General features: G+C 40.6%; 2 protein-coding genes across 2 annotated transcripts in view; one reads left to right on the plus strand and one right to left on the minus strand.

Annotated features, from left to right (window-relative positions):
• The first annotated feature begins 40 nt into the window (after positions 1-40).
• Positions 41-24,194, plus strand: LOC109486885 (SCY1-like protein 2). The gene is made up of 30 exons (XM_019790791.1): positions 41-347; positions 1,173-1,427; positions 2,205-2,362; positions 3,144-3,288; positions 3,691-3,840; positions 4,683-4,898; positions 5,875-5,991; positions 6,498-6,623; positions 7,211-7,387; positions 7,975-8,097; positions 8,678-8,791; positions 9,319-9,451; positions 9,880-9,998; positions 10,390-10,493; positions 11,017-11,093; positions 11,222-11,250; positions 11,693-11,884; positions 12,257-12,434; positions 12,994-13,404; positions 16,098-16,191; positions 16,615-16,790; positions 17,074-17,232; positions 17,557-17,636; positions 18,012-18,255; positions 18,541-18,702; positions 18,992-19,263; positions 21,064-21,331; positions 22,054-22,071; positions 23,426-23,500; positions 23,542-24,194. The coding sequence occupies exons 2-30, from the start codon at positions 1,254-1,256 to the stop codon at positions 24,192-24,194; spliced, it is 4,944 nt and encodes a 1,647-aa protein (XP_019646350.1). The 5' UTR covers positions 41-347; positions 1,173-1,253.
• A 1,246-nt stretch (positions 24,195-25,440) lies between these two features.
• The window catches only part of LOC109486886 (acid sphingomyelinase-like phosphodiesterase 3b), a 9,943-nt gene continuing 7,647 nt past the window's right edge, over positions 25,441-27,736 (minus strand). The window contains exons 8-9 of the mRNA XM_019790792.1: positions 26,178-26,287; positions 25,441-25,836 (exon numbers count right to left, since the gene is read on the minus strand). Of these exons, the coding sequence (XP_019646351.1) occupies positions 25,441-25,836; positions 26,178-26,287 (506 nt within the window). The remainder of the gene's footprint in view (positions 25,837-26,177; positions 26,288-27,736) is intronic.

Consider the following 27,736-nt stretch of genomic DNA (forward strand, 5'->3'; position numbering starts at 1 on the left):
ATTTTCTACGTCATTTAATATATTCACATGTGGGCACGCCCACAGTGCCTAAAATTACTTGGAAAACAATTATGGTGCGATTCAGGCGATTGTTGTTGTTCAAAAACTTGTCAAGAGTTTCGCCGATCAACGAAACCGTTTTCAGCCCACCGCAACTACTAAATGTATGACAAGTTCCGAAATCTTGGACTTTATACTACATATTTCCGCATCGGAGTTACGAAAATTAAGGTTTCCTTGTTGCAGTTTCTGTCACCCCTCCCTGCGAAATGGTTTCTACCGAAGTCGACGTTCCAATTCCAAGATGGCGGCCGCCAGGTGAAAAATTATGGTTTCTTGAAAACAAGGTGAGTTTTTGCGTCAACGCTCGCATATAACAGCCGAATTTATGATTTTTAGAATACTGTAAGTGACAAAGATAATTTTGAGGTCAGTATCGATAATTTTTGCTGCTGGTAAAATTGAATGGAAACGCCCCTTCGGCCATATTAGATATCTGCATACATAAATGTAGCACACACATACGTGGCCAAAAACCATTTAGGAATACTAATGACAAGAATAAATCTTTTAATCGATTGATAGAGGTAATGTCTTTTTTAATCTAATGGAGATCGAATAAACAAACAAACAAACAAACAGCCTTATAGAACAACAACACATCGCAAAATTTTCCTCTTTGGGCCAAATAAAGGAGCTTTCATCAAGCTCCTTGGCGAAATAAAAAAAATTATACATGTAACACCTCTTGGTAATGTCTAGTACCCTGCAAGTCCATTTTTATTAGACAAAAACATAAATGAAATGTTATACATTGTACTACATGCATTATGTATACAATTACAATATCTAAAATGAGGAATGATGAGAATTATTGAAATGAAGGCATCAGAGATGGCAGGCAGACTTCACCCCCTTTGTGCAAGTCAGAAACACACAAAAACACTGAAAAAGATACTTCACTCCTTGGGTTAAAGTAGATGTTGTTTGCTAGACCTTAACGTTGTGTAGAGTGGTACACATGTAGTTTTGCCATCATGGATCAATCATTTTTGAAAAACATCAACACTCACTCACTCACTCACTCACTCACTATCCTGGTTTAGATTATTACATGTGTTAGATTATTATATCTCTAACACATATACGGGACAATTATTTCTCCCATCCAGATGTTGCCATAGCAACAGATAAAGGTGTCTGTTTCAGCCTGCTGCCATCTACTGCACAAAGTTCAAAGGTCACCCTTCACCATGGAGATGCTGAAGAAGCTCCAGAGCACGGTCCAGAGCACGGTGAGCAGTGCAGCCAGCTCGGTGCTCGGGAACCCGGTAACCAGGGAGTTTGAGATCAGAAACCATGTGGCCAGTGGAGGGCCAGGGTGTCTGTGGAAAATCTACAATGGCACCAAGAAAACCACCAAACAGGTGAGAACTTTGACATAGGAAAAGTTGCTTTTTTGTAAGCCGAACCATTAATAAATAAATAAATGAATAAATAACAAACCTTGTAAACAAGGGAGTTTGAGATCAGGAACCATGTGGCCAGTGGTGGCCCGGGGTGTCTGTGGAAGATCTACAATGGCATCAAGAAAACCACCAAACAGGTAAGGATAACATTGTAGTTTGAACTTAACATTCAAACATATGTTTGTACCGGTATGTAAGTAGAGAAACGGGTGAATTCCCTCAGTACAACAAACTACATTGAACTTGTACATACTGAATACAGCCTCGGTCTCCTCTATCTGTGGAAGACTAAGTCTGTCTCCTCTGAGAGTTAAACTGGTTCAAGATTAGCCTCTATCAGGCTTTTTGGGAAGTGGCTGAAAAGAGGCCAAATAGAGAGAGGAGTTGGTCTGCTAGAGTGTATAGTTTGCTAGTGGACCAACACCTCTGGCATGTTATCTCTCTCTATTAATTTTGGTTGATTTCTACTCTTTCCAGCCACCTCCCAAAACCTGGCAGAGGCTAGTTCAAGATCCCCTCTGCTTTCATGTGCTTCCAGGAAGTGTCAGTGTTTGTGTGTGAGAAGAGACAGTTTGAGAGGATGAGCAGGAGGGACAGGAACGCAGTACAATCTACAACAATTTACAGATACATTTGTACTAGTTCAAAGAACTGTAGTACTACTACTTACATGTACATGTTGTTCATGTATTACCAGTTCTCACATGAAGTCTTGTGTACTCTGTGTGCTTCCAGGAGGTGTCAGTGTTTGTGTGTGAGAAGAGACAGTTTGAGCGGATGAGCAGGAGGGACAGGGATGCTGTGATCGAGGCCATGAAGCGAGGCGTGACCCAGCTGACCCGACTCAGACACCCACGTCTGCTCACTGTGCAGCATCCACTCGAGGAGTCAAGGTACAGGGTTCATCTATAAGCGAAGAGTATGTAAGAACTGTAGTTGAAATGCATTGAAGTTGATTGAACTGTAGTTCTTACATATGGGGAGTGACCCAGCTGACCCGACTCAGACACCCTCGTCTGCTCACTGTGCAGCATCCACTCGAGGAGTCCAGGTAGTGGATGTGGCAAGAGACAAGTTAACCACAGAAGATTGGAAGGGAAAAACTAAAAGGGATTTTGGAACTTTTTGCTTATGAGATGAAATTTAACTGAAATTTAACTGTGCATGTACAAACATAGACAGCATTCATGTGTAGCTTACAAACTACTTTCAGTTTAGATATGTTACATAGTTAAAAAAAAGCCTAGGCATGTCTATATTTTGACCATCTGAGTAAATAATTTATGCGAACAAGTAACCAACAAGTTTCCCTGTCCTTGGTGCTGAATATGCAATCTTCAGCCAACAAGTTTCCCTGTCCTTGGTGAGAAGCAACTAAGTACACAGTCTTATCTGAGAAGTGATTGTAAATGAACATGAAAGGCAGAATTCTATAGACATGTCCTTCCAACACGCCCTTCAACCTTTAAAGAAAGTCATGCATGTTTTCCAATCAGTTGTTCGGTCTCTCCTAGAAGTGCCAGTAGAAAAACAAAGAACAAGAGGGATGACAACTAGTAACAAAGCTCATTCACTTGCACAAAGCTGAAGCTAGATGTAGCTAAATTTTATATGCCTTTTGGTTTCATCAAGGAATTCATATATAAGTGACTGTACTCTTTGTTCCTCCCACAGAGACAGCCTGGCGTTTGCAACAGAGCCAGTATTTGCCAGCCTGGCCAACGTGCTGGGTAACTATGAGAATATGCCCACACCTGTTCCTGCTGCCATCAAGGACCATGAGCTCTATGAGGTGGAGATCAAGTATGGACTACTACAGGTGGGTCTGACATTTTGCACCTGATGAGTACTCTTTGTAGTTATCTCTGTCAAGGATGTTATTTTTTCTACCCGCATTTGCTTATTCAATATCTTTTGTTTCATGGAGAGGACTAGTTTTATTTATCAAAGCTGACATCCTTTCTAAAATTAAAAAAAAAAACAAAGAGAATGGAAGGGCCACAAACATTGTAAAATGGACCATTTTGAGTTTTTTATAAAACTTCATCTGAGGTATTCACGAAACACATTGGCATTATGGACAAGCATTTTTATCTTTATGCCATCTTTTTCATCATTTTTTATTTGTCAAGGGCTCCCTTGGAAATCGGTTATGATAACTGAAGGAACTGTTCTAAAGCTTCAAAAATGGATCCAATATAACCTGTACTTGACCCTGCAGGTAACAGAAGGCCTGGCTTTCCTCCACAATGACGTGAAGATGGTCCACGGTAACCTGACACCAGAGGTCATCATCCTCAACAAGAACGGGGCCTGGAAGGTCGCAGGGTTCGAGTTCTGCATCCCGTCATCAAATCCTCCAGATCAGGCTGTGAGTGGCAATCTTGTTTGTTTGTTTATTTGCACAGAAACGGTGACAGTGAAGTAATGAAATTCATTGTGCAGGAGGAGAGAAGAACCCTCTCAGGGTTGGACAAGTCCCATTGCCCACTTGCCCAGGGCAAGTAAAAGTACTGTTCGGGCAAGTAAATATCCCCCTGTACTTGCCCAAATGGGCAAGTAAATTTTTGGGCTGCGAAGTATAGCTGCTACGGCGTTTGGAGCAAAATTACTCATCATGTTGCCAAATTGATATTATGTTAATGTCCTTTTGTCAGAAAATCCATTGCAAGTCTCAAACCACATTATTTTGATAAATAAAGTATGCAGCATTATAAACTCTTTAAAGATGCTGGTAGTAAAAATGCATAAAAAATGTCATGTATATTTTGGGCAAGTGAAAAGTTGGTTCGGGCAAATGGAAATGACTATGTACTTGCCCGATAGGGCAAGAGGATTTTTGAAAACTTGTCCAACCCTGCCTCTCTATAGCCTGAAATAGTTTGCTGAGCCCTCCTGCTTTTAACTTATCAAAAACTTGTTACCAAACTACATGAAATAATTCACAGATGAATTACAAGAGCATTCAATGTAGATTGCTCTTTTCCTACATTTGTGAAAATCATGCCATTTTGCTGCGACGGTGAAGGTTAGACATCCAGGTAATAAGATACACCAAAAAACAGTAACTCAAGCAACTGTATATGATTTTGGAAACGGTCAGACATTTCAGGTAGCATCCACTCCCTATCCATTTTGTTGCGATTTGTACAAATTTTCTACTTATCTTGTCAACAATCCTTTTCTATAACTCCTGTGTCTGTGCTGTTTCAGGCATTCTTCCCAGCTAAGGAGTGGGACGAGAACATGACACCGCTGGCCCAGCAGACGCTGAACTACCATGCCCCCGAGTACGTGCTGCAGTGCGCCTGCGACACTCAAGGGGACCTGTTCTCGCTGGGCATGCTGTTCTACGCAATCTTCAACCAGGGGAAGACTATCATGGACTGTGGGTCCAGCCTGCCTACGTACAAGAGAAACATAGAACAGGTGTGCTAGTATACATGTATGGAGTCCATGTGCCATTTCAATCTATATTATGGACTTTCTGTCCCACCTTAATGCTACTAAGTAGCACGTCGGCAGAACGTACTGCACCTGCGCGAAACCTGTAATGTATTGTACATAGCACTTCAGCAGAATGTCTCATATAAAGTCGTATTCGCTCATATAAGGTTAGCATTTCGACAGTAGTTTCCAAATGTTGTGTCAGAAAGAATATCCTCTGCAACAGGCAAAATTCTGATGCAACGTTGACCAAAAACCCAACGAAAAATGTACGGGGTTCTGTGCAGCCGACGTGCTCTACTAAGTACAGTGGTTTTGAATATACTGCATTTGCTAGAACATTACATAATCACACATTTTCTTTTGCTGTAAAAGTGGTAACTATTTTTTTAATATGTCCCTACTTTTGTTTTATTTTACATGTTTTGTTATACCTGGCTTGGAACGGTATAAACCTGGCATGGTTACCAGAAGGTGTGGGTTTGTTCTACAGCAGCACTTTAAGCCCATTTCACCCATTCCACATATTTATAGCAGCTACAGGAATACTACTACTAACACAACATCACCGTCATACAGTATACAAAATGTGACTAACACAACTACTTTTGCCATGGATAGTGAGTGTAAACTTTTTGGGGGAAAGAATGTTTCATACAATGACAGTTATATACATAAATCATTCTCTCTGACTTTTTTTAGTATTATTTGTGAATTATTAAATTATAAAACGAAATGAATTTATGGAGATCTGTGATCTAAAATAAGTGTGACAAAAAACTAACTCTTAGTACGTACTGTACATGTACCTTGTTTTGTAGTTTTACAATGATCATGCATTCCTTTTTTAACAGTTTGATGACATTAGTCTCCTATGTTACAGTTGTTGTTTAAAAGGCTCACAGAACCTTCTTGCATTCAAGAAATTTATGCTTAATGTTTTCATTTTTTTTCCCAGCTTGGTTCCCTGCGTATGTCTGTGCTGGGCAGTGTGCCTGACCCTGTGAGGGAGTGTGTCAAACTTATGCTGAACGTGGAGCCCACAGTCAGGCCTGATGCTGACCAGATGTCAAAGGTCAGGGGTCATAATGTCAAGGGTCATTCTTCTGAGAAAACTGTTTAGAGATGAACTGAACTGAACTGTCATGATCCAGTATTCACAACTTTTGAACGTACAATTTTAAAAGTTTTTTATTCATTTTTATTCCTGTTTTCCTGTCTTTAAATGGATGACTAATTATCAGGTTGCCCTAGCCATTTAGATTACCCTAGCCATTATCAAGTCATATACATGATCCTGCCAAATACATGACTCCGACACTACTTGGGGGTTTCCGATATACCTGAGACAAAGGGTACGGGTGGGAGAAGTTTAGTCGTGATGTGTGAGACTACACCTAACCTAACTCCAATCGTAAGTCTAACTCTTAACTCTAACCCTAACCCTAACCCTAACCTTACCCCTAAACACCTGATCTCTCAGGTATGTGGCAGCTCAAGGATTTAGCTAAACACCATTAACTTAAGTCTTCAAGATCCTGTAGAAACAATGACACCAGCTGACTGTTGTTTTACCTGCAGATCCCGTTCTTTGATGACGTTGGTGCGATGACGCTGCAATACCTGGACACCCTCCTCCAGAGGGACAACCTCCAGAAATCCCAGTTCTTTAAAGGTCTACCCAAAGTCATGTCAAAACTGCCAAAGGTAAATTTTCATTCCAGTTTTTCTGACATTGTGCTTCAATTTGATTTTTGTACATTGACATTTCTGTCAGACCCTGGCCTCTTCCCTGATGACATCAATAAAAAGTGGTCATCAGACCGATATGAGTACTAGATAGTATTTCAGAAATATTAAATAAGTTAGTTGAAGTATGTATGTATGTATATATGTATGTATGTATATGTATGTAGCCCAATGCGGCATGAATTGGGCTATACATGATTTGGGCTATATACATGCCATACTGTATGTGTGTGTGTGAGTGTGTGAGTGGATGTGTGCGTGCGTGTGTGCGTCTCTCTTCCAAAAAGGATAGGGAGACTAGGCTGTGCGCCAAAAAGCAGTTACTCAAGCAACTGGATATGATTTTGGAAATGACGTTTCTAAAATCATATCCAGTTGCTTGAGTAACTGCTTTTTTGGCGTATCGTATTACCGGTACCTGGATGTCTAACCTTCATAGACGTAGACTAGGCTGTGGTCTATGACCTGTGCTATACACGTTTCTTCTCTTTTCTGGAGACATTTGTAGACAAACTTAACAATAAGTTACCCTCTCCCTCTCACAGAGAGTGCTGCTACAGAGGGTGCTGCCGTGTCTCACCCAGGAGTTCGTGAACCCCGATATGATACCCTTTGTCCTGCCAAACGTGCTGCTGATTGCCGACGACTGCTCCAACGAGGAATACACCAGACTGGTCCTCCCTCAACTCAAACCTGTCTTCAAGGTGTCTGAACCAGTCCAGGTGAGGGTTGAAGAAGCCTTAATTCACTGTCTTTCAAACTGGAGGGTCTAATATGGAAGTATAATTTACAAAAGGTGTTTGCTATATGTATATGGAGATGTTTGCTATATATTGGCATGTAAAACAGGTATGCTACCATATATGGAAAACAGTCATGCCTTCAAATATCAGAATTATTATGGCCAAGAATTGTATTCAAAAACTTGTACATTGTATTTCCCAAGAACTATTGTAGACTGGAACTCATTGCCACCATTACCAAGCACAGTTGGGGCATCATCACTAGAAAGCCTTAAACAACTCCTGCAATTAAATGTGCAATAGCTAGCTGCTGCCGTGCCAGGTACCTGCGAAGCTAGTGTGTTATACCAAATGGCGGCTATACTGTTACCAGCTATACTGATACAGATACAGATATGGTCATGTTTGCTATATACGGAGATGTTTGCTTTATATGGATCGTACTTGCTATACATTAGATCATCATATTGTTTACATATTGTTTACATTCAAGAACATCTAGTATATGTACCTACTGAATTTCATGTGTGATAATGATTTTATTATTACCTCTTGTTTCCCCACAGATTGTAATTATCCTCCTGCAAAAAATGGACCTGCTTCTGAGCAAGACTCCCTCCCAGGATGTGAAAGACCATGTCCTCCCCATGGTCTATAGAGCAATGGAATCTTCCATGCAGCCTATACAGGTAAGACCACGTCCTCCCCATGGTCTACAGAGCAATGGAATCTTCCATGCAGCCCATACAGGTAAGACCACGTCCTCCCCATGGTCTACAGAGCAATGGAATCTTCCATGCAGCCCATACAGGTAGGAATATACACCATTAAGCCTACTTGTATCTATGATGATTATGATGAATGTAACTAGAGGCCAGGGACACCAGAACTCGGCATAAGTCAACTCAATTATCTAAAATGGACTTGTCATGTTTTGTAAAGGCTAGCATAGCATTGTCTCCTTTTGAGGTTTTTTTTTTTTTAAATGATAGACTACTAATTTCCATTTTCCAGTACATTATTTGTGATGATCATAGGTACATGTAGTCACATTTAGTCAAAAGGATTATAGAGGTTGATATATAGAAAAGAAATTTCTAGTCAAAAGAGAGATTTTCATTAAAGAAATGCAGAATGTCAGTAAGTGATGGAAAGATGCACATATTGTTGCACAGACTGTTGAACTAAGAAAAAAATCTCAACTGTCTGAATTTATGCATGACTGTCACTACTGTATTAATGCCATTCCTGTTTCTCTCTCCCCCACAGGAGCGATGTCTGGCCATCATCCCCACCTTCTCCAGTATGGTGGATTTCTCCACCATGAAACACTCCATCATCCCCAGGATCAAGACTATGTGTCTGCAGACAAGCTCTCTCTCAGTAGGTTTCAGCTTCACTCACTCACTTACTATCCAGTTTATCGTCTGTTGTTCCCCATCTTCCGAGTGTTAGACATGTTTGCACACTGATGCTGAGGCTTGATGACAGCCCACCATTTGCCTCTGTCCTGAGGGTTGATGTTATGCAGGTTATGGTGGAGGTAGTCCTCCCCTACCTTGTCTTCTTTTAACAATTAAGTGACTCAGCACAGTTGGGAAAATAAAGCTTTCATGAGAAAAGTGGTGAGTTCTTTCTTGTCCTTAAGGCATAATTGTGACCTTATCAAGTAGTGGGCCAATGATGTTGTTCTGGGATAAAACCAGTTGCATACAATCTTGCCAGAAAAACTACTCACAAGTGCACATATTGGTGCCTCTGTATTGTAGATGTGACTCAGTATAAAGTCTTAGGATGGGATCTTAAACTGTTGAGAAGTGTGACCATGCCCCCTAGGTGTGCCTCAACTGCCTGGTGTGTCCTAGGAGACATGCTAGTAATCTTTTACCATTGTGTCCATGCCCCCCTAGGTGCGAGTGAACTGCCTGGTGTGCCTGGGTAAGATGCTGGAGTCCCTGGATAAGTGGTATGTGCTGGATGAGATTCTGCCCATGTTACAGGAGATACCATCCAGAGAACCTGCTGTATTGATGGGCATGTTAGGTGGGTTTCCATTGTATAATGTTTTGTTAACTTAAGTTTTATTACATGTACAAATAAATGATATAAAAAAATCAATCAAATTAAGGAAACTATCTCAAAGTTTCAAACTACCTTCATTTCTCAAATTTTGGAAGGAATACATAGGCCAGGAAATTATCTATATAAAGGCAGGGGAAACTAATGTCATGATCACCTTGGCGTAAGACTACATTCTGTACTTATGCCTTTTCTGGGTGAATGTTGCCAGAAAATGTCATGTGTGGCATGTCAGGAGAGTACATTTGTATGCCCAACTTGCCCACACCGATATAGGGTCTCTGGTACAAAAAAATGTAGACCAGGGGCTCTTAAATATTCTATTTTAATTAATTATGAGATATCAACTGGTCTACTGGTTTAAACATTGAGTAAATGCTGCATCCCTGCAGGAATCTATAAGATGACCCTGGAGCACAAGAAGCTGGGGATACCTCGGGACGTGCTGGCCACAAAAGTCCTCCCCTTCCTTCTGCCTATTGTCATAGACAACGCTCTCAACCTCAAACAGGTGGGAACATACAGGGCCTGATTAGATGACAATTTTGCTTCATAGGGTGAAAATAAGAAAGCAAAGTAAAGCTGCTGTGATTTTAAAACGTGTTTTAGAAATGACAGATTGTTTAGTCCCTCCTGTTCCCCAAACAGGTGGGAACATGCAAAAAAATTGTTTAAAAGTTGTATGATGGATAACTTTGCTTGAACCTTTGATCATTTCCAAATCACATTAGATTCTGTAAACTGTAAACTTAAGTTATTTTTTTATTAGTACATTGTATTTTACAGTTGACTTTGGATGGCATGCAAGACTTGAAGTTTATTTAGTGCTCAATCTAAAATCCTTATAATAAGTTATGTTTCTGATTCAGCTGGAATGTTTTCTGTATTCCTCTCTGTTCCAGTTCAATGCGTTCATGTTGGTGATAAAGGAGATGGTACGACAGGTGGAGCAGGAACAGAGAACCAAACTGGAGCAGCTCCACTCCATGCAGGAGGAGCAACAGAGGTGGGGATAGTTGGGGGAGAGAGATACATGTAACACAAAGCAAGGGGAAGAGGGAGAAACATGTATTTTTAGGGTTATGATGATAATTTGGACAGTAGGGTGATAGATAACTGATGTAACAGAATTTGCATGTTTTGCTTGATTTAATACATTTTTGTCATTTCTTTGATTGGTGAGTAGATACTCAACTCTTATTCTTATTATTCAATAGTTTTTGTATCTGTCTGATTGCCCCTAACATTATTGCCATACTGCTGGCACAATCTTTTCCTCCTGTTGTGACTAACAGTGTTTCTTGTTCCCACTCCTGGACCAACTTTTTCCTTTTCATGTATGTACTTTTTTATTTCTGCTTCCTTTTTGATGTGTACTAATTTAGAAAAGTATGAAAAAATGTGCAGATTTTTTCAAACTCGTAAAGGATAAAGATTTCTTCTGTTTACAGTCTTCTATCAATATCTGTGCATTTACTTTGAGATTATATTGCCCAGTCTAACTGTTAAAACCTGCTTTGTTCTAACAGAAGCAGCCTGGCCTTTACCCAAGCAGCTGCAGATGATGCCAAAGGTACCAACAGTATGTTTGCAGGAGGTGGTGGTGGTGAGATGGGTTTATTTGAGCAATTTGCATATTGCCTTCACATGATTTTTTGCTATATACTGTCTTAGCAATTTTCAAAGAGAGCACAGTTTTAATGCAATAGTATACATTGTATTTTTCTGTTACAGATCAACAAAATGGTGGCTCAGATTCTATGGTATGTGAATGAATTTATTAGACTAAGTTTGAAATTAAAACCTCTATCAGCAATAATAGACATGTCCACCCTTCCTTGAATTCTCTCTGCGGTAATTCTTAAATACATAACCTATAACATTTGCAATGCTGGCAGTACATGAAACTATGAAGTAACTGTTCCTCTTTAGTCCTCATTAATGCCTTTGCTTTAAGTGTCTTTGATAAAAGTGTGTTTATAGTGCATGTAGATTATGCTCAAGGTCTGCTTCTAACAACTTCCTCACCCTTCTTTACCTCTGCGTCTGTCTGTGCTCATGCAGGGAGCAGGTGGAAAGGTAAAATACACTTCAAACTTACACAAAATAGTTTGCTTTTAATGTTGCTTGCCTTTAAAACTTTCTTAACAATCTCTCATCTATAAGAAGATAATCATGATAATTATCAAATTTATTTTGTTATAGATGGACAAGATCTGGAGCAGTTTTGGGCTGGGTGGTTCCAAACCTGTTGCTAAGGAACCAGTGGCCGCCTCCATGTCTGGCTCTCCTGCTGCTGCATCTTCCAGGACTTCCTCTGGTTCATTGGTCGACAGAGAGGAGCCAGCCGCATCACTGGACATGTCACCTGGGAGGATGCCCAACCAACCCGCCAAGGTTTGTCCAACAAGCTTGTTTTGTGACTTCCTTTATAAAAAATCTCTCAGACATCTAATAACATTAAGTCAATTTTCCAGGTACTTACAGCACTACATGTACTTGTAAGCTGAAACCACGATTTTAAACTTGGCACGTCATTAAGGTTTCAGGGGGACCCTGTTGGAATCCTAAGGTTTCACATTGGTATCCATTGCACAGTTAAGCCTTGTGAAAGTCTTATAGCATGTTCACCCAGGGCTATACTTTTTTTCTCAGATCATTTGCACTGTACAATGTAATACATGTACATATGCATGTAAATGGTCATAGGTTTTATGGGATGAAACTTTTATCATGATTACAAAAATGTGTGTTTTGCATCCTTTCCAGGTGAACCTGACCTTGGAGGAGAAGCAGCGATTGGCTCGTGACCAGGAACAACAGAGACGCCTGAAGACACAAGGCCCCATAGCTCCCACACAGGCCAAAGCCACGTCCTCATCACCCAAACCCAGAGACCTGTCAAAAACCCTACTGGACTCCAAGCCTATGGTGCCTCCAAGTACAGGTGAGTTTGTCATTACAATAGTCTCCCACCCCTGCTAAAGCCACGTCCTCATCACCCAAAGCCAGAGACCTGTCAAAAACCCTGCTGGACTCCAAACCTATGGTGCCTCCAAGTACAGCTGAGTTTGTCATTACAATAGTCTCCCACCCCTGCTAAAGCCACGGCCTCATCACCCAAAGCCAGAGACCTGTCAAAAACCCTACTGAACTCCAAACCTATGGTGCCTCCAAGTACAGGTGGGTCATCATCTTAATTCTAAAAAAAACCACTTACTTCATTATCTTGAAACTTTAATGTCAAGACGTGAATTGTTATAGCCAGTAATACATGTGTCTTCAGTATTTAAAGGGATGAATTCAGTGTGGGGATTTAAGTCACTTTGTCAAGGTTGAAAAAGATATTTTTTCTATACCATAAAGTATTCATTTGGGAAGAAAGAGTCAGTACGAATGACAGCATTTTGTATGAAAAATGTTCCTGGCCTTTGATACTGTAACAGCTGTTCCAATATATGTAATTCTCTTTTATACAAGATGTTATCATTATTTTATGTCTTCAGGTACCACAGGAATGATGGGAAGTTCACAAGGGATGATGGGAGGAAGCACAGGCTGGAGCATGATGGGTAGTACGACAACAACATCCATGGGAATGATGGGAATGACCTCAACTTCCTCTGGAATGATGGGAAGTGGACCCACCCAGAGCATGATGGGAATGTCCTCCCAAGGCATGATGGGAATGCCATCTCAAGGGATGATGGGAACTGGGGGGCAAGGGATGATGGGAATGATGGGCAATCAGGGAATGATGGGAGGAGCCAGTCCTGGATTTCAAGGTCAAACTCAAGGTCAAGCCAAACCAGACATGTCCTCTCTAGATAATCTATTCGGACCTCCGAAGCAGAAAGTACCCATGGGCCAAATGACATCATCACAGCAGCAGCCAATGGGATTTAACCAGATGGGAGGTACCAATCCTGGTGGTATGGGGGGTTGGCCGCCTCCTGGTCCCTCCCAACAGCAACAACAACAGAAACCTGCACAGAATCTAAGTAGAGGGGATATCATGGACTTTCTAGGGTAGCTGGTTGATCACAGAAAGATGACAGGTGTGTAGACATAGACTGTCAACCAGGATGGGAAAGTTGTTTATTGTAAACCCATTCTGAGGTTTTGATAAAAACATAACCCATTTGCAATTAGTGCATTGTAGCAGTTATCGCCAATTGTGGAGCACTGCTCCTTGGAGCTGTATCTGAATTTTAATCAAGATTACTAGATCTGTCATTTTGGACAATGCTTGGAAACTTTTCCTACAGAAAGTGAAAAAAACTACCCATTCTAGCATCTGTGCTGTGCTATGCATCTGAGAGTTACATTTAGTTAGGATGAATTGTTAAGCTGACAAATTCACATTGTTGACTGATGAATGACTGCTCAATTTGACTTGGCTGAAAATACTGGATATTTTCAGAAAATGCAAAGGTTGTGTCTCTATTGATCGTACTTATGAGGCTCTTTGATTTGTGAAGACAATAGGGATTTCTAGAGATATGTACATAGAAATGAACAGAACGTTTTGCTAGTGTATCTTGAGTCAAATATTTTCTTTATGCAGCAAAATATCAGTTACAACAGGTTCTCAATTCCATTACTTTGTAGTTTTTTTCAAGATGTACATATTTTGTTCTACAAGCAACATCCCACTTTTTGTTTGTTGATGTGTCTTATTCACTTACCCTTAGCTCCACTCACATAAGCATGAGCTTCCATGATTGATATAGAATTAAGTTATGAAATGAATATGAAATGTTACAAAATAGTTAAACACTGTAGCTGAGTCCATGTATATGATCTTAAAATTTGAATAGGATTTTCCTCGGAATATTACTGAATTGATACAGCTACTAGTACTTAACATAAGAATCACTTTCTTGAGCAAGTTTCAAGACTTGATATTCTATACTATACTTAACCTGTAAGTATCTGCTTATTATGCAAGATCTTAAAGTGATGTTTCCAGTCAGTCATGTCAGTGTAAGCTTGGTTTGAACATGTGTCAATCAAAACAGTATAAGTTAGTGCACAGAAAGCAGTGATGATACCAGTACTAAAATAAATAAGAATACACAGAAATCAGTGATGTCACTGTTTGCTCAGGAATTGGTGATGTCACTGCACATGTCCATGGTTTAAGTTTTGCATAAATATATATGTATATGGGCAACTGTTAACTTTTGCATATATGCATATGCAACTGATTTTTCAGGTTGTTCAGAATATTGAAGTATGTGATTTAAGAAATTTATTAATCATAATCAAGAATCATTCCGAACTCGGTTAGGTACATGTATGTGAATATTCATATAGCCAATGTATGAATTTCAAATAAATGTTCAGGTGGTATTAAGGTTTTACTTAGAATATCAGTAATGTGCAATGATGAATAAATTGTGATGTTTGAAATATTAAATTATTGGCTCTTGAAAGCTTCCATTCTGTGTCCTTTATAGAATCGCATTTTGCAATATCAAGTTTAAACTTACATAAGGTGTAATGTTACAGCAACTGAGTTGTGAAGGAAATTTAGACTTTGATGGTGAGCTACAAATTTGTAGTCTCTGACTGCATAAATGCAATAGATGTGTGTTATACATATGCCATATGTTTTGTGTACCTTGAAAGTTGTCATCGTTTTGCTAAGATCAAGAGAGTTAAAACCTGTTTAAACCTTCTAAGATCCAGCATAATAAACATCAATCCACACTACAAGAGAATTTGCCATCTTTGTGATTTGTCCCGAATAAACCTAGCACTAACTTAAGGTATTCAATAACACCCAACATTGGATTTGCTATTATATAACAAAACTTGCAAAACCAGTGAGTTTCAAACTTTTTAAACCATGAAGCTCAAAATCGACCCTCCAAGCATCAACAATCTTCGTCACCGAGAAAGCCCGATTACACCCGAACGGCCGCCGAAAATGCACGATCGCTGTGCATCATGGGAAAAAGTACCTCCGAATGTTCCCGAAGTCATTTTGCCGCCGATTCTACTGCTGGACGGACGTTCAGTGGATTTGTGCCTGAAAAATCGCGATTTTCTTGGCAAAATATTTCAGATTTAGCGTAACTTTGGTTCAGCCGGCAAGAGAAGCATTTGGTAAGTCTCTATGAATTACGTCGTTGCCGTGTGAAGTCAATTTTCTGTCAGACTTCAAAATTTTATCTCATCATCCGTGCAGACGACATTTTGACAACTCAGTGACACGACGTAAACCTGACAGGATTTTGTTGTTTACATTTTATCTCGCATTGACATCGCAATATTTTTAGTCATTTAGACCCAGATGACGGTCCTTTTTAGTAGTGGTTATTGAAAATTCACTGTGAGTTCTGTGAAGTACAAATGTACATTATATGCAGGGATTCCTATGTGTTGAGGGTTTGTTTATTTTTCAACATTAGTCGTATAGAGTTACAGACTGGTGATATATTTGCTGGGGTACAATAATTGTCAGTCAAGTTATACCGAGTTTAGTGCTTTCAAATCATCGCAAAACATGGATAATTCTAAAAAGTGTAATATATTTGTTCTGTGGGCTAAAACTGCACTTTTCTGTGCTGACAGGAGTTTTCCCGCCATTTGTAAAGTGCAGACGACAGTGTGAAAATGGCGTCTGTCAGCAGCTCGAGCTCGTCAGGGTCAGAAGACGAGAGCAACGACAAGCAGGCAGCCAGCACCAGTGGCAGGTATTTTGATCGCTTTCTAATCCTAGCCGAAAATGTCAATGTTGATTTTTGTTCGTTTTAACACCTTGATCTTGATAGTAAAATTAATAATGATGTTATGGCCGCCCATAGATGATTTTCTTCTCCCCCCCCCCTACAAATCTAAGCTGTGATATGGTGCTCTCTAGGCTTCACTTTACCTGCCATGCCTACAAAACATTTCCAAAATGCATGCAAGTTGCACAGAATGCAGGATAATGTGCTGCAATATGCAAAAATTAACCGTTTGAAGTAAATTTCCATTGTACTTATTAATGTGCTTTTTGCAAAACTGTTTGAAATTTATTTGAATTTGTGTTGAAGCTGAAATGATTGACTGGGTGTTTATTTCATTCTAATCATCATCATCATCATCCTAATTTTATATTGTTTCTGATCTCCTAGATCAAACCCATTTGCCAACATGATAGACCCAGACTTTGACATGAGCAAAGTCCCAGAGACTGAAGACATCCGCATCGAGCAGTACTTCAGCAAGGAAGAGCTGGCAGAGCTCAGCAAGATCGAGATGACGCGATATCGGAACATGAAGCGTAACTACGATGTCATGAGGATGCTTGGTAAGTTTTTGATTGCTTCAGTTAGAGGTCTTGATGTTCAAGTAGATGTAGAAAGGAAAAATCCTTAATGTTTCTCATACTGCTCTCTTGCCTATTGGATAATTTTTGTCTTAGAAAAGGTTTGGTTGGAGATTATGTCTTGAAAAGACTGTTTCTGAACATAGCATACAAAGGGCAAAGTCAGCATTTTACAGTACATGTACTGTAGTAGTCAGAATTTTAGGAAATATCATACCGTCTTACTATCTGACAAGATTTACTGTTTATCATTTTTGAATGTCAGGTCTGCCTGGTAAGAAACCCTACTTCATGGAAAGGAACAGGCGTAGCTTGGTTCAGCCCAAGGAGCCCCCCACCCCACCTCTCACCAGCAGTGAGGAGGAGGAAGATGAGGAATGGACACCTGAACTGGAGAGGAAGAAGAACCAGCGCCCAAAGAAACGTGAGTACAGTGTTTTAGACAAGGGAAGATAACATGACAGACAGAGGATTACAATTATATGACAAATACAACTGACAAAGATTTTCATATTTTCTGTTTTGAGGCATCATTTACATGGATTATGATTGTGTTGTTTTCTTTTTGACAGGAGTGGCAACCTTCTTTCTTTTCATGTTGAAGAAATGTTTAGACACAAATGTTAACCAATGCAGTTGTGTGTATGTGTCATCCCTACTGTACTGTCATTGACTGTTCAGACACTCAGGTTGTTTGATTGGGTTTTTCAGCTATTCAAATTAATATCTTGTTGTGATCTATCCACAGCTTGGTTCCTGTTGCCACCCAAGAAACCCAGGATTTCAAAACCCAAACCCAAGACAACTGGTCCTCAACAAAATTCTAAGGTAAGGACATCACAACTTAATTTCATTACACAACTCTTATGTAATACATATCTTGAAGTGCTCAAGTGTACTTAAGCCTCCATGCTATGCCCTCCTGCTGGCTAGCTCACACGTATTTTTTTCCAACCAGTGTAGTAGACATTTCTCTGTTTAATTTAGCTTGTAGACACCAATGATTCAATATCAAATAGTAGGACCTGGTGTGAAACTGTATTGTGGGGTGTGCTTTCCATTGAGTATAACAATCAGCACCAAGGACAGCCCATACAAACAGAAAATTGATCTGTTTTAAAGGGTACCTCACTAACCTCAGAGACTCTGTGGATCTTGATCTAACACATATCATCATAACACTGTCATTTCTTGTAACTGCAGGCAAAAAAGAAAGCAGAAGCAACAGTAAGCAAAGCTCCCAGTGATGATGATGTGGCAAAGACATTCATGGGGTTCCAAGCAGAGGAGGTGGCTGAGGTTAAGGCTGCGACTGCAGCTGGCCTTGCAGAGCTGGAGAAGAAGATGGAGGCTCTGGAACTAGAGATCCAGGAAGAGGAGGCTGCTGGACCACAGGATGGACAGGAGGAGGAGTCAGAGTCAGACATCAGTACTGATTTGGAGGAAGGTATTTGTCAAACGCATTCTTTTTTAATGATTGTAGTTTGATCAGTTGGGCTGCTAAAATACTAGTATGCATAAAATGCTAATCATACATTTTGCCCAATTCAACTGTGAATAAAGACATGTTGAACTTTACAGGTTAAATTTACCACACATACCACACCGTAACCTTTTAGCAACAACGTTACAGATTGCAAAACTGTGACAATATTGTCACAGTGAATTGCCTTGTTCCATGTCCCTTCTGCAGTTTAAATGAGCATTCATTTGATATCTTGTGTTATAACAGAGCTGCTGACCACCACACTGCAACCACCAAAGCTGCAGGAACTGAAGGAGCCAGAGCCAGTGGTGGATAGGGAGGAGACTCAGAGGAGTCGCTACCCAAAACGCAACATCCCACGAAAGAACTACAAGGAAGTGGAACTTCCAGATGATGACCACTATTTGTGTATGTACATGTATTGAATCGCTTAATGATTACATCTTTATAGTAGTACATGTTATATTTTCCCATATTTGATACTGGAATTTCATTAAATGCTTGCTGTTTTGTATTAATTGTACAGATAGAAACAATTAGCCAGTGGAACCTTTTTTTTTATTTAACACCCTATAGCAGTCCAAGCAAATCTGTTTGGTAGTCCAGACTGGTATACATGCTTTAGTGGAAGATTTTAAATATTCTTTTATAACTTTATTGCAGTTGACAAGTTGAATATGATTTCATTTTGTTTCAGTCTGTGAAGACTGCAATGAGCTGTATGAGGGAGACTGCCCAGTCCATGGTCCACTGACTGTCGTGAAGGACAAGGTAGTTCCCAAGGGAGAACCCAACAGGGCCGTCCACACCCTACCTGACTACTTGTCTGTGTGTCCATCCAAGATCAAGGGGGCAGGGGATGGGGTCTGGCTGGATGGACAGGCCATGCCCAAGAACCTGGTGTTTGGGCCATACGATGGGAAAATCACTGGGCCTGAGATAGGACTGACAAGTGGATATGCATGGCAAGTAAGTAATAGACTGTATTCTCGTTACATTATCCCTATAGTGTACTGTTTGCTTAAATTATATGAGGATATCAATAGAAACAAACTACAAGACTTAGTATGCTCCTTTCATTATGTAATTTGTCAACATGATAGCCCTTTGTGTCACTTGTTACTCTGTGAAGGAGGTCAGGACCTCCGGACGGAGTGTTGTGAACAGCTGTTTTTTCGTGTTCGCAGTCAAAACACTGGGTTCCCTTTGTGTAAACGGCACGCAATTTTACACGCCGTCTGCGGGCATGCCCATTATGATGCACGAATGTGTATTTTTGCCGTTGCTGCTTTCGCGGTCAATGTAATATTGCAGATGCACCCCTACAATTATGAGGCAAATTGGAATGGTCCAGAAAACCGCATTGTTTGGAATAGGAGTGGGGGGGGAGTCTCAGGCAGATGTAACGAGGGGCCGATAAGTGGTTCCAGATGTTTTTGCCCGTGCTTAAGAGATGGTAAGTTTTTTGGAAGATGTTCGCAGCCAAAACACATTCTTCCGTACATAGCATTTCTGTGTAATTGGGAATGTGGTGTGCCATTATGTCCGTGATGATGCACGTCTTTTTATTTTTACCGTAGCAGTCTCTATATTGATGTAATTGCATACTTTAGAAACATCCCTATAATGTTGTGGAAGTGTTTTCGTCCGGCTGTTGCAGCCCTTTCCGCGGGCGGAAGTAGCTTGCATGCAGCTAGGTGCTGGCATGGAGCGGCTGGTGCCTGGTGGCCGGTCGGTATGCAAATCTTGCATGACGTATCCGCGTTATGCGTCTCTGATTGGTTGTCAAGACAAAGGCGCAGGGACGCGAATCTGTACAATTTTTCTGTTTGAAAATATGCACTACCTCGAGATCGCTGTTTTCCACGAGTGCATAGCCACATTCAGTGAAAAAAGGCATGATTCAAATAACCTTTTGGGGAAATTTATGTTCCTTTGTCGATTCATGGTTTCTTTTTGCTCTTATGGAACCCGGAAGTGCAGCCTAGACCAGCGTGATTTTGACCAAGGACCTTGGTTTGCTTATCTTTACCGATCCAAACATAAACAAAACTCCTGCTGAAGTTAGGGAAATTATCCTGTATGAATACATTTCAGATTCCAGTGACTATGTTTTAACAACGGAAATATTTGGGGATCACGCACGATGTGCGCGCGTTTTAGCCTCAGGAATTTATTTCGCAAGTGGGGCATGGTAGGCATGCACGGCCGATGTCCGGCACGCTACGTATGCACAGACAGCGATTCAGTGTCTTATAATGTTTTTTAATGTAACAATAATATTTTTAAGCATATGTGATCAAATGTTCTACAGGAACATCTACTACCGCACCTACAAATGTTGCCTTGTAAACATAAAACATGAATAGATAATTATTAGAACATGGAGGTATTATACTTATATGATTAGAAGAAATATGCTATTGCGACACGTGCATAGAATTATATAGAATTTGACAAAAATCGGGGGGGGGGGGGCAACCTAAAATTCTGATGCGCAACCTAGTTTTTGCCCTAGGTAGCACACCGTGCTGTCAAAAAAGTATTTCGAACACTGCAGTTGTTAATTGATCACACACTGTTTACATACACTTTTACTGTTCTCAATCTGCAAAATATAAAACTTCACGGAGAATTGTCGCCTATGGACACTTGTTTTGTGTTCAAACTGCTGCATGGATTGCTTAGCTTTTTGATGCAGAAAACAAGACATAAGATACAAGACCACACATAAGTGTGATACATTTGTACCAAATTATTTTCATGCAGATCTCCAAGAATGACAAGGTGAAGTACTACATTGACGCAACTGATGTCACCAAGAGCAGCTGGATGCGTTACGTCAACTGTGCGCGGAATGAGGAGGAGCAGAACCTGGTGGCCTTCCAGTACTACAGGAACATCTACTACCGCACCTACAAGCCCATTCGCCCTGGCACTGAGCTGCTGGTGTGGTATGGGAATGAGTACGCCAAAGAGCTGGGCATCTCAGAAAAGGAAGAGACCAAGGGAGAGGAGCCCAGTAAGCAAAAGCAAAGTAAGGCTTATACCTCATTTCATTTCAGGGATTGGTAGAAAAGTAGAACATTCAACTCAGTCCGGATAGAACTCAATGCAAATATTGTTTGTCAATCACTCCAGGGGACTAATCCCTAAAACATCAAAGAGTAATTCTTTATTGAAACTCCTTATACCTTACATCTGACAGTGTTTAGGGTAGAGTATGGTGTGTTTTATGAGTGGTCTATGCTCCTGTCACTATGGGCTCTATTCTAAAAAGAACTGACAGTGTCTCTTCTAGTTCTAACATGGATGCATCATTTCTTGCTAAGACCTGTTATATAATTTTGTCCATATGTATCCACACAGGTGCATTTGCAGGCTACGAATGTAGCAGTATTCCCTGGTCTCATATGTGAAAGCACAAGTCATATCTGCACTTTACAAACCTAAATATGATACATGTCAGCCACATGCAGGTACGTATCCAGACAGGTGCAGTTTCAGGCTACATGTGCAGCAGCTGTGGGGAAACTGTTACCTGGGCAGACATGTCCTGTACACACATTGTTTAAACATAGCACTGAATTAATTACCTGTTATAACATTACAAGTCTCCAGACAGGTGCAGTTGCAGGCTACAGGACTGTGTACCAGGTGTGGGAAACCATTCTACACCCAGGTCTACCTGGACAGATACAAGTGTCACTTTTTTTTTTGAAACCATCATAACAAATCTGTTCTCTGCTCTCTTAGCAGGTATCCACACAAATGCAGGTGAAGCAAGTGAGGCAAGGTGTTCTTCGCCCTAGACTCCTTGATCAAACATGTAATAATACTAGCCTCCTTCGCAGTCTTGTTGGGCGTCGGCGTTATGAGCGACGCGAGTAATATGCGGCCGGCTGCGAGGGACGATTTGCTGCCGAGGGAGTTTTTGCCACGGAGAGAAGGTTTCGCGCTCCAACAAGACTGCTTGCAATCGGCGACTAGAAAGGACCTCGGATTAAGCCAGCCTTTCATAGAGGCTATTAACATGTTCGTGCAGGGGCAATTCACATGTTCGCGCATGCAGGTCCAATTCACATGTTCGCGCAAGGGTAATTCACACATACGCATGGAGAAGGCTGACACGCGCTTGCCTTTGGTTTTATTAGCTTGCGTTAACGTTAGTGGAAGGTTCCAACAGAGAAAATTGGTAGTGTTACAACAAAGGCATTGCTGTGCATATTTAAGCATCCCATGCAAACAAACCAAGACAAACTTTGCAGTACTATTTTTGCTGGTGAAATGTGCCATTCTTTCTATTACGCAACTTGCTGCGGAGCGGTGCGTTACCCTCCCATGACCAGTGAGATCAAACAACATGGTGGCACTTTGTTTATCTGTCCACGTCCCCCAGCAATATCAGTGTCAGTTTAGCTTGCGGGGTTCCTGTGGTAGTGATCTTTTCAAAGTTGTTTTTCGTAGCAGCAATGACTACGGGATTTTGTTGAGTGGATAGGGCTCGGTTTTCGGGAATGGTTGGTGTTCTACCGACGGGTTGATCGGCGACCGCTAGGAAAGTTGCAAGTTTAGGCTCGTCGAGCAACGGGGCGTGAACACCTCCCTGCACTGGTGGCGTTTATTGCGGGAAGTTCACACATCCATGCCAATCGCTCCTAAGTGTTTTTTGATAGCCCTTTCTAGTCGCCGACTGCAAGCAGTCTTGTTGGAGCGCGAAACCTTCTCTCCGTGGCAAAAACTCCCTCGGCAGCAAATCGTCCCTCGCGGCGGCATATTACTCGCGTCGCTCAGAGAAAAAATAACGCCGACGCCCAACAAGACTGCGAAGGAGGCTATAAAAAGGTGCACACTTTTTTTTGACAATTTCCCTGCAGGTATCAAACAGGCTACAGGTGTAGCAGGTGTGGTGAGCTGTTCTCCTGGACAGAAATGCCAATTACATTTAAGCAATTACCTTTTTATTGTTGCAGGTCTCCAGACAGGTGCAGTTGCAGGCTACAGGTGCAGTGGATGTGGGAAACTGTTACCTGGACAGACATGTCATGTACACACATTGTTTAGATATAGCACTAAAGCAACTACCTGTTATATCATTACAGGTATCCTTACATTACAGGTATAGAGGCAGTTGCAGGCTATGGGTGCAGCAGGTGTGGGAAGCTGTTCTCCACCCAGGACTACCTGGACAGGCATGTGAAGAAACATGCAGACAGGTCATGAACACACATTGTTTAAGTATAGCACTGATTGATATTACCTGTTATATCATTACAGGTATCCAGACAGGTGCAGTTGCAGGCTACAGGTGCAGCAGGTGTGGGAAGCTGTTCTCTACCCAGGACTACCTGGACAGACATGTGAAGACTCATGCAGACAGGTCAGGGTTAAAACGGTTCAAGTGTCAACACTGTACTTATTCAACTAACATACAAAATAACTTGAAGAAACACATGCTGACCCACACAGGAGAGAGACCATTCAAGTGTCCGACTTGTGGGAAGGGTTTTATAGAGAAGGGAGGCCTGAAGAGACACCAGAGGGTTCACACTGGAGAGAAACCCTACAGGTGTGAGGAGTGTGGGAGGTCATTCAACCGACAGTCAAACCTGACCACACACATGTTAACACATTCTGGCCTGCAGCCTCATGTCTGCACAGTGTGTGGGAAGGGATGTACAGTGAGAGGTGATCTAAAGAAACACATGAGACTTCACACTGGTGAGAAGCCATACAAATGTGAACACTGTGACATGAGGTTCAGTGACAGGACAGGTTGGAAGTGCCATGTAATCAATAATCACACTAAGGAGTTTCCTCACAGGTGTCAGGTGTGTCACAGGGGTTTTTTGAGGCCACATGAACTGAGAACCCACATGCAGAAGGTGCACAGTAATTAACACATTTCTTTATGCCATAACCAGCTGTCCTTTTTGCATGAGTCGCAAATGTACAGTATTGATAAGTCAAAACATGGTGTCACATTTTGACTTATGAGATGTACTTAAGTTGTCAAGGGTTTGTGACTTGACCCTGTTACTCAGATGATAAGGATGGGAGAACATAGACTTAAGACACATCTTAAATAATTTGAACATTGACTCAGCAAGTAAGCTAATCTTCAGATCAAATACATTGTGTACAAAATATTTAAAATCCTGATGAATTACTTTATGGAAGATGATATGTTCCATTTCCAATGTCATACTGCTATGCACTTTAGGTCAAAGAGACATTTTCAAACGTTATTGGAATTTGATATTGTTGACAAGGTTAATATATACAGTTATGGAATTAACGGTTAAGTATGTTGGTTATCTTTAAAATGGCAATGCTTCCTAAATGGTATTATTAATAAATTACTTAATAATGTCTTGTTTTTAGTACTCCAGATATGATGATTTATTAAGAATATACATACATGTTCACCAAACAATTCCGTATGGCCTAGTTTTGTTGCAAATGGTTCGGATTACAAAATAAGCATATTCAATCCAAAAGTTTATGATGTTAAATATAAATATACCAAGTACCGTTGTTAAGTGTGACAATATGAAGTAATATATCTGTAACAGTTTCTATTTGGATAATTAAGCTATGATTATATCCTATGCAGTTCAATATAGTGTAACATACACAAGTTGCTTCATGTTGAATGCATTGGTTGTAAATGTTTGAATCTCTCAAGATAAAAGACTGTGAAAATATGAAGTATTTATCAAACTGTTCTCAGGTTCAGCCAGAATGTTTTGAGGAGCTTCTTGAGTTATGAGACAACCTTGTTAGAGGCCAGAGGAACATGAATGTTGTGATACAGATTGTTCTGCTACCAATAAAAACCAAGGTCAGCACAATCCATTGTACAATGTTTGTCGAATAAGTATAATCAGTGAGGCCAACTTAGGTTTATAAATTTCAAAGGCACCCATAAGTCTAGAAGTCTAGACCTTAATTAAGCAATATACCCGTAAGAGCTGGTAAATTAACTTGGTAATACTATACATGCTATCACACTATCAGCAAAGCTTTGTATATTGTATTAATTATTTTTTTTTCTTCAGATGTTAACAAAATAGGACTTCAAAGTATTAATTTCAAGCTAACAAGATACAAACGTCAACATTCTCAGCAACTCAGTTGCCCAAATCAAACCAAATGGCAAACTACAGCCATTACTGCAAGTGCTAACACAGTAAGCATTACATCAGCCAGGTTCTGACATGTAACCCCTGCCACTGTACCCTTCCAGCACACGTCATACTCGTCATAGTCCACCCTGTATGTGGAGCAAAGTTGAGCCGCCCTACAGTTCCCTATGCATGAACCATACACATAGTCCACTCCCACTGAATTATGCTTGTAATACTTCTCAAAGGCATCGCTTGGAACTTCGTTGAGAGACTTCCTCAGCGTTTCCATGGAGACGGGGTTGACGTCATCGATCCCATAATCCACCGTGGCCTGGTACTCGAGCTGCCAGTCCAAGTCCGTCAACTGGAGTCGGTTGGCTTTGGTCAGGTTGGCGTAGTACTGTAGGTAGTCCTACAGAGAGTGCAAGAATGGTGGGATTTACATTGAGAAGGTTGTGCTTTCTGTAATTTCTATATATGCCTCTTACGGGTTTAATTCATTGAACCCACATACGCAGATTTTATCACCTTTAATTTTGATTTCTTTCTGAACCTCTTGGAGGAGCGGCAGGGCATTCCAAACCTGCAACTTCGACCAAACTAGTAAGACACAAACTTTCTCACGCTGTTCCACACCAATGGCATAATTTAAGGACCAAAAACCTCAATATTCAGTAGGAATCAACAACTGCATATTTTCAATTGTGAAACGATCGTCCATCAATATTGCAAGTGGAAAGTAGCGCCCCCTACCTGCAGTTCCCCCGTATCCCGGTTGTACACGTACTGTCTGAAGGCAGGGTTGTTTCTCCGCATCCAGGGCGTGATGGCGGGACTCAGGAACACTGTGCTGATCGGAGCACCTGGGCAACAAACGTTTTCAATTCGAGATGTTCTTTCTTTCTTTCTTTGATGGAAACATCATCATTTCTTTGAAGCATCATCGTTTAGCACCGCAGTTGACATTTGGCCATTTCCATAGTTTTATGGTTTTCTTTGTTTGAGACTTATTCATAAAATATCCCAATCAACCTATTGGTGGCTATTCATGAGAGCATGACATTTTCAATTTGAGATGTTCTTTCCTTGATGAAATCATCATTTCTTTGAATCGTCATCGTGTAACAACGCAGTTGACACTTGGAATTTCCATAGACGTATGGTTTCTTTGCAGGGTGAGCCTTTGTCTATTCATAACATGTTCAAATCAACCCACCACCTAAAAATCTCCAAGCAGATCTTTTGGTGGATGCAAAGACAGAATCATATTGGCAATGCTGTACCGTTGGGTTGGTGTATAAACAAGACTTTTGAAAAAAGTTTATCTCGGCCGCTGGCCATGTAGTTTTGTGTTCTTTGAGGATGTCCACATAGATTTGTGTAACTGCTAGAGAGGAAAGAATGTATTACCTAGTATGTTCATACCTGTAACACCAAACAGGGTAATAAGTTGGCTTCCATTATCATTTGCTTCAATGGAATTAGTGAAAAATATTAATCTCGAAGCAGATGTTGGGAGGGAAAATGTTTAGGTAGAGATACAGATTTTCATTTGTGATTGAAGATTTGAGAGACAGGAAAGAGTTTAGGATATGTATGTGGAGCTAATTTCTCTGTTAGAGTAGGTTACACAGCTCTATGTATGGGGAAGACATTTTTTGGAATCAGTAGTGTCATGTTGTATATTACAGAGGAACTATGTTTCATCTGTATGTTTCATTGCAATTGTAATGTCTGGACAATACTGATGAATAAAGAGCAAAGATGCATGTGTCAAAAGTGAAATGTTTTATTTTGGTATAACTTCATGAGACAACACAAAATGGAGTGGCTACAATAACAGAGCTGTCAAACGTTATCAAGCTTAATGCACTAACATATTGTTAGGTTGTACGAATTCATAAAGTTTTCACGGGGGGGGGGGGGAGGGGGGCGATAACGTAACTCTGTTTAAATCTGTCCAACAGCACGAATAAAACACAATGTAATTGATTGCCCTTGCCCGTAGTATCTTTAGCTCCATTTTTATCCTATGGCTCTATGCCTAATACCCTTATAATTCCTGATATTTTGCTATTTTTGCTAAGTAAATACCTAAGCAGCCTCATGCGTTACATCCGGGATCTTCGATATGGGAAATTCCATTCAGGCCACTAATCAAAAGCGACATCTTGCGACCGAGGAATATAGTGCACTTCCATAACCTTCGTCTTGACTTATTCAGATGTCTCAAGGTAATATTAAAACGTAATTTTTTAAACTTGGTTTATTGGTGCAATTGCAGCAGTTATTACCAAATCTTTATAACATTT

This window comes from Branchiostoma belcheri, unplaced genomic scaffold (assembly GCF_001625305.1).
Source record: "Branchiostoma belcheri isolate BF01 breed outbred unplaced genomic scaffold, Haploidv18h27 scaffold84, whole genome shotgun sequence".
NCBI lineage: Eukaryota > Metazoa > Chordata > Leptocardii > Amphioxiformes > Branchiostomatidae > Branchiostoma > Branchiostoma belcheri.

What these genes read in the sequence shown, in the direction of transcription:
- LOC109486885 (XM_019790791.1), top strand. Translation starts at nt 1,254, where the DNA reads ATGGAGATGCTGAAGAAGCTCCAGAGCACGGTCCAGAGCACGGTGAGC. An exon ending in CGATGTCATGAGGATGCTTG is followed by an intron (nt 16,791 to 17,073) that starts GTAAGTTTTTGA and finishes TTTGAATGTCAG; the next exon opens with GTCTGCCTGGTAAGAAACCC. An exon ending in GGACAGGCATGTGAAGAAAC is followed by an intron (nt 23,501 to 23,541) that starts ATGCAGACAGGT and finishes TAAGTATAGCAC; the next exon opens with TGATTGATATTACCTGTTAT.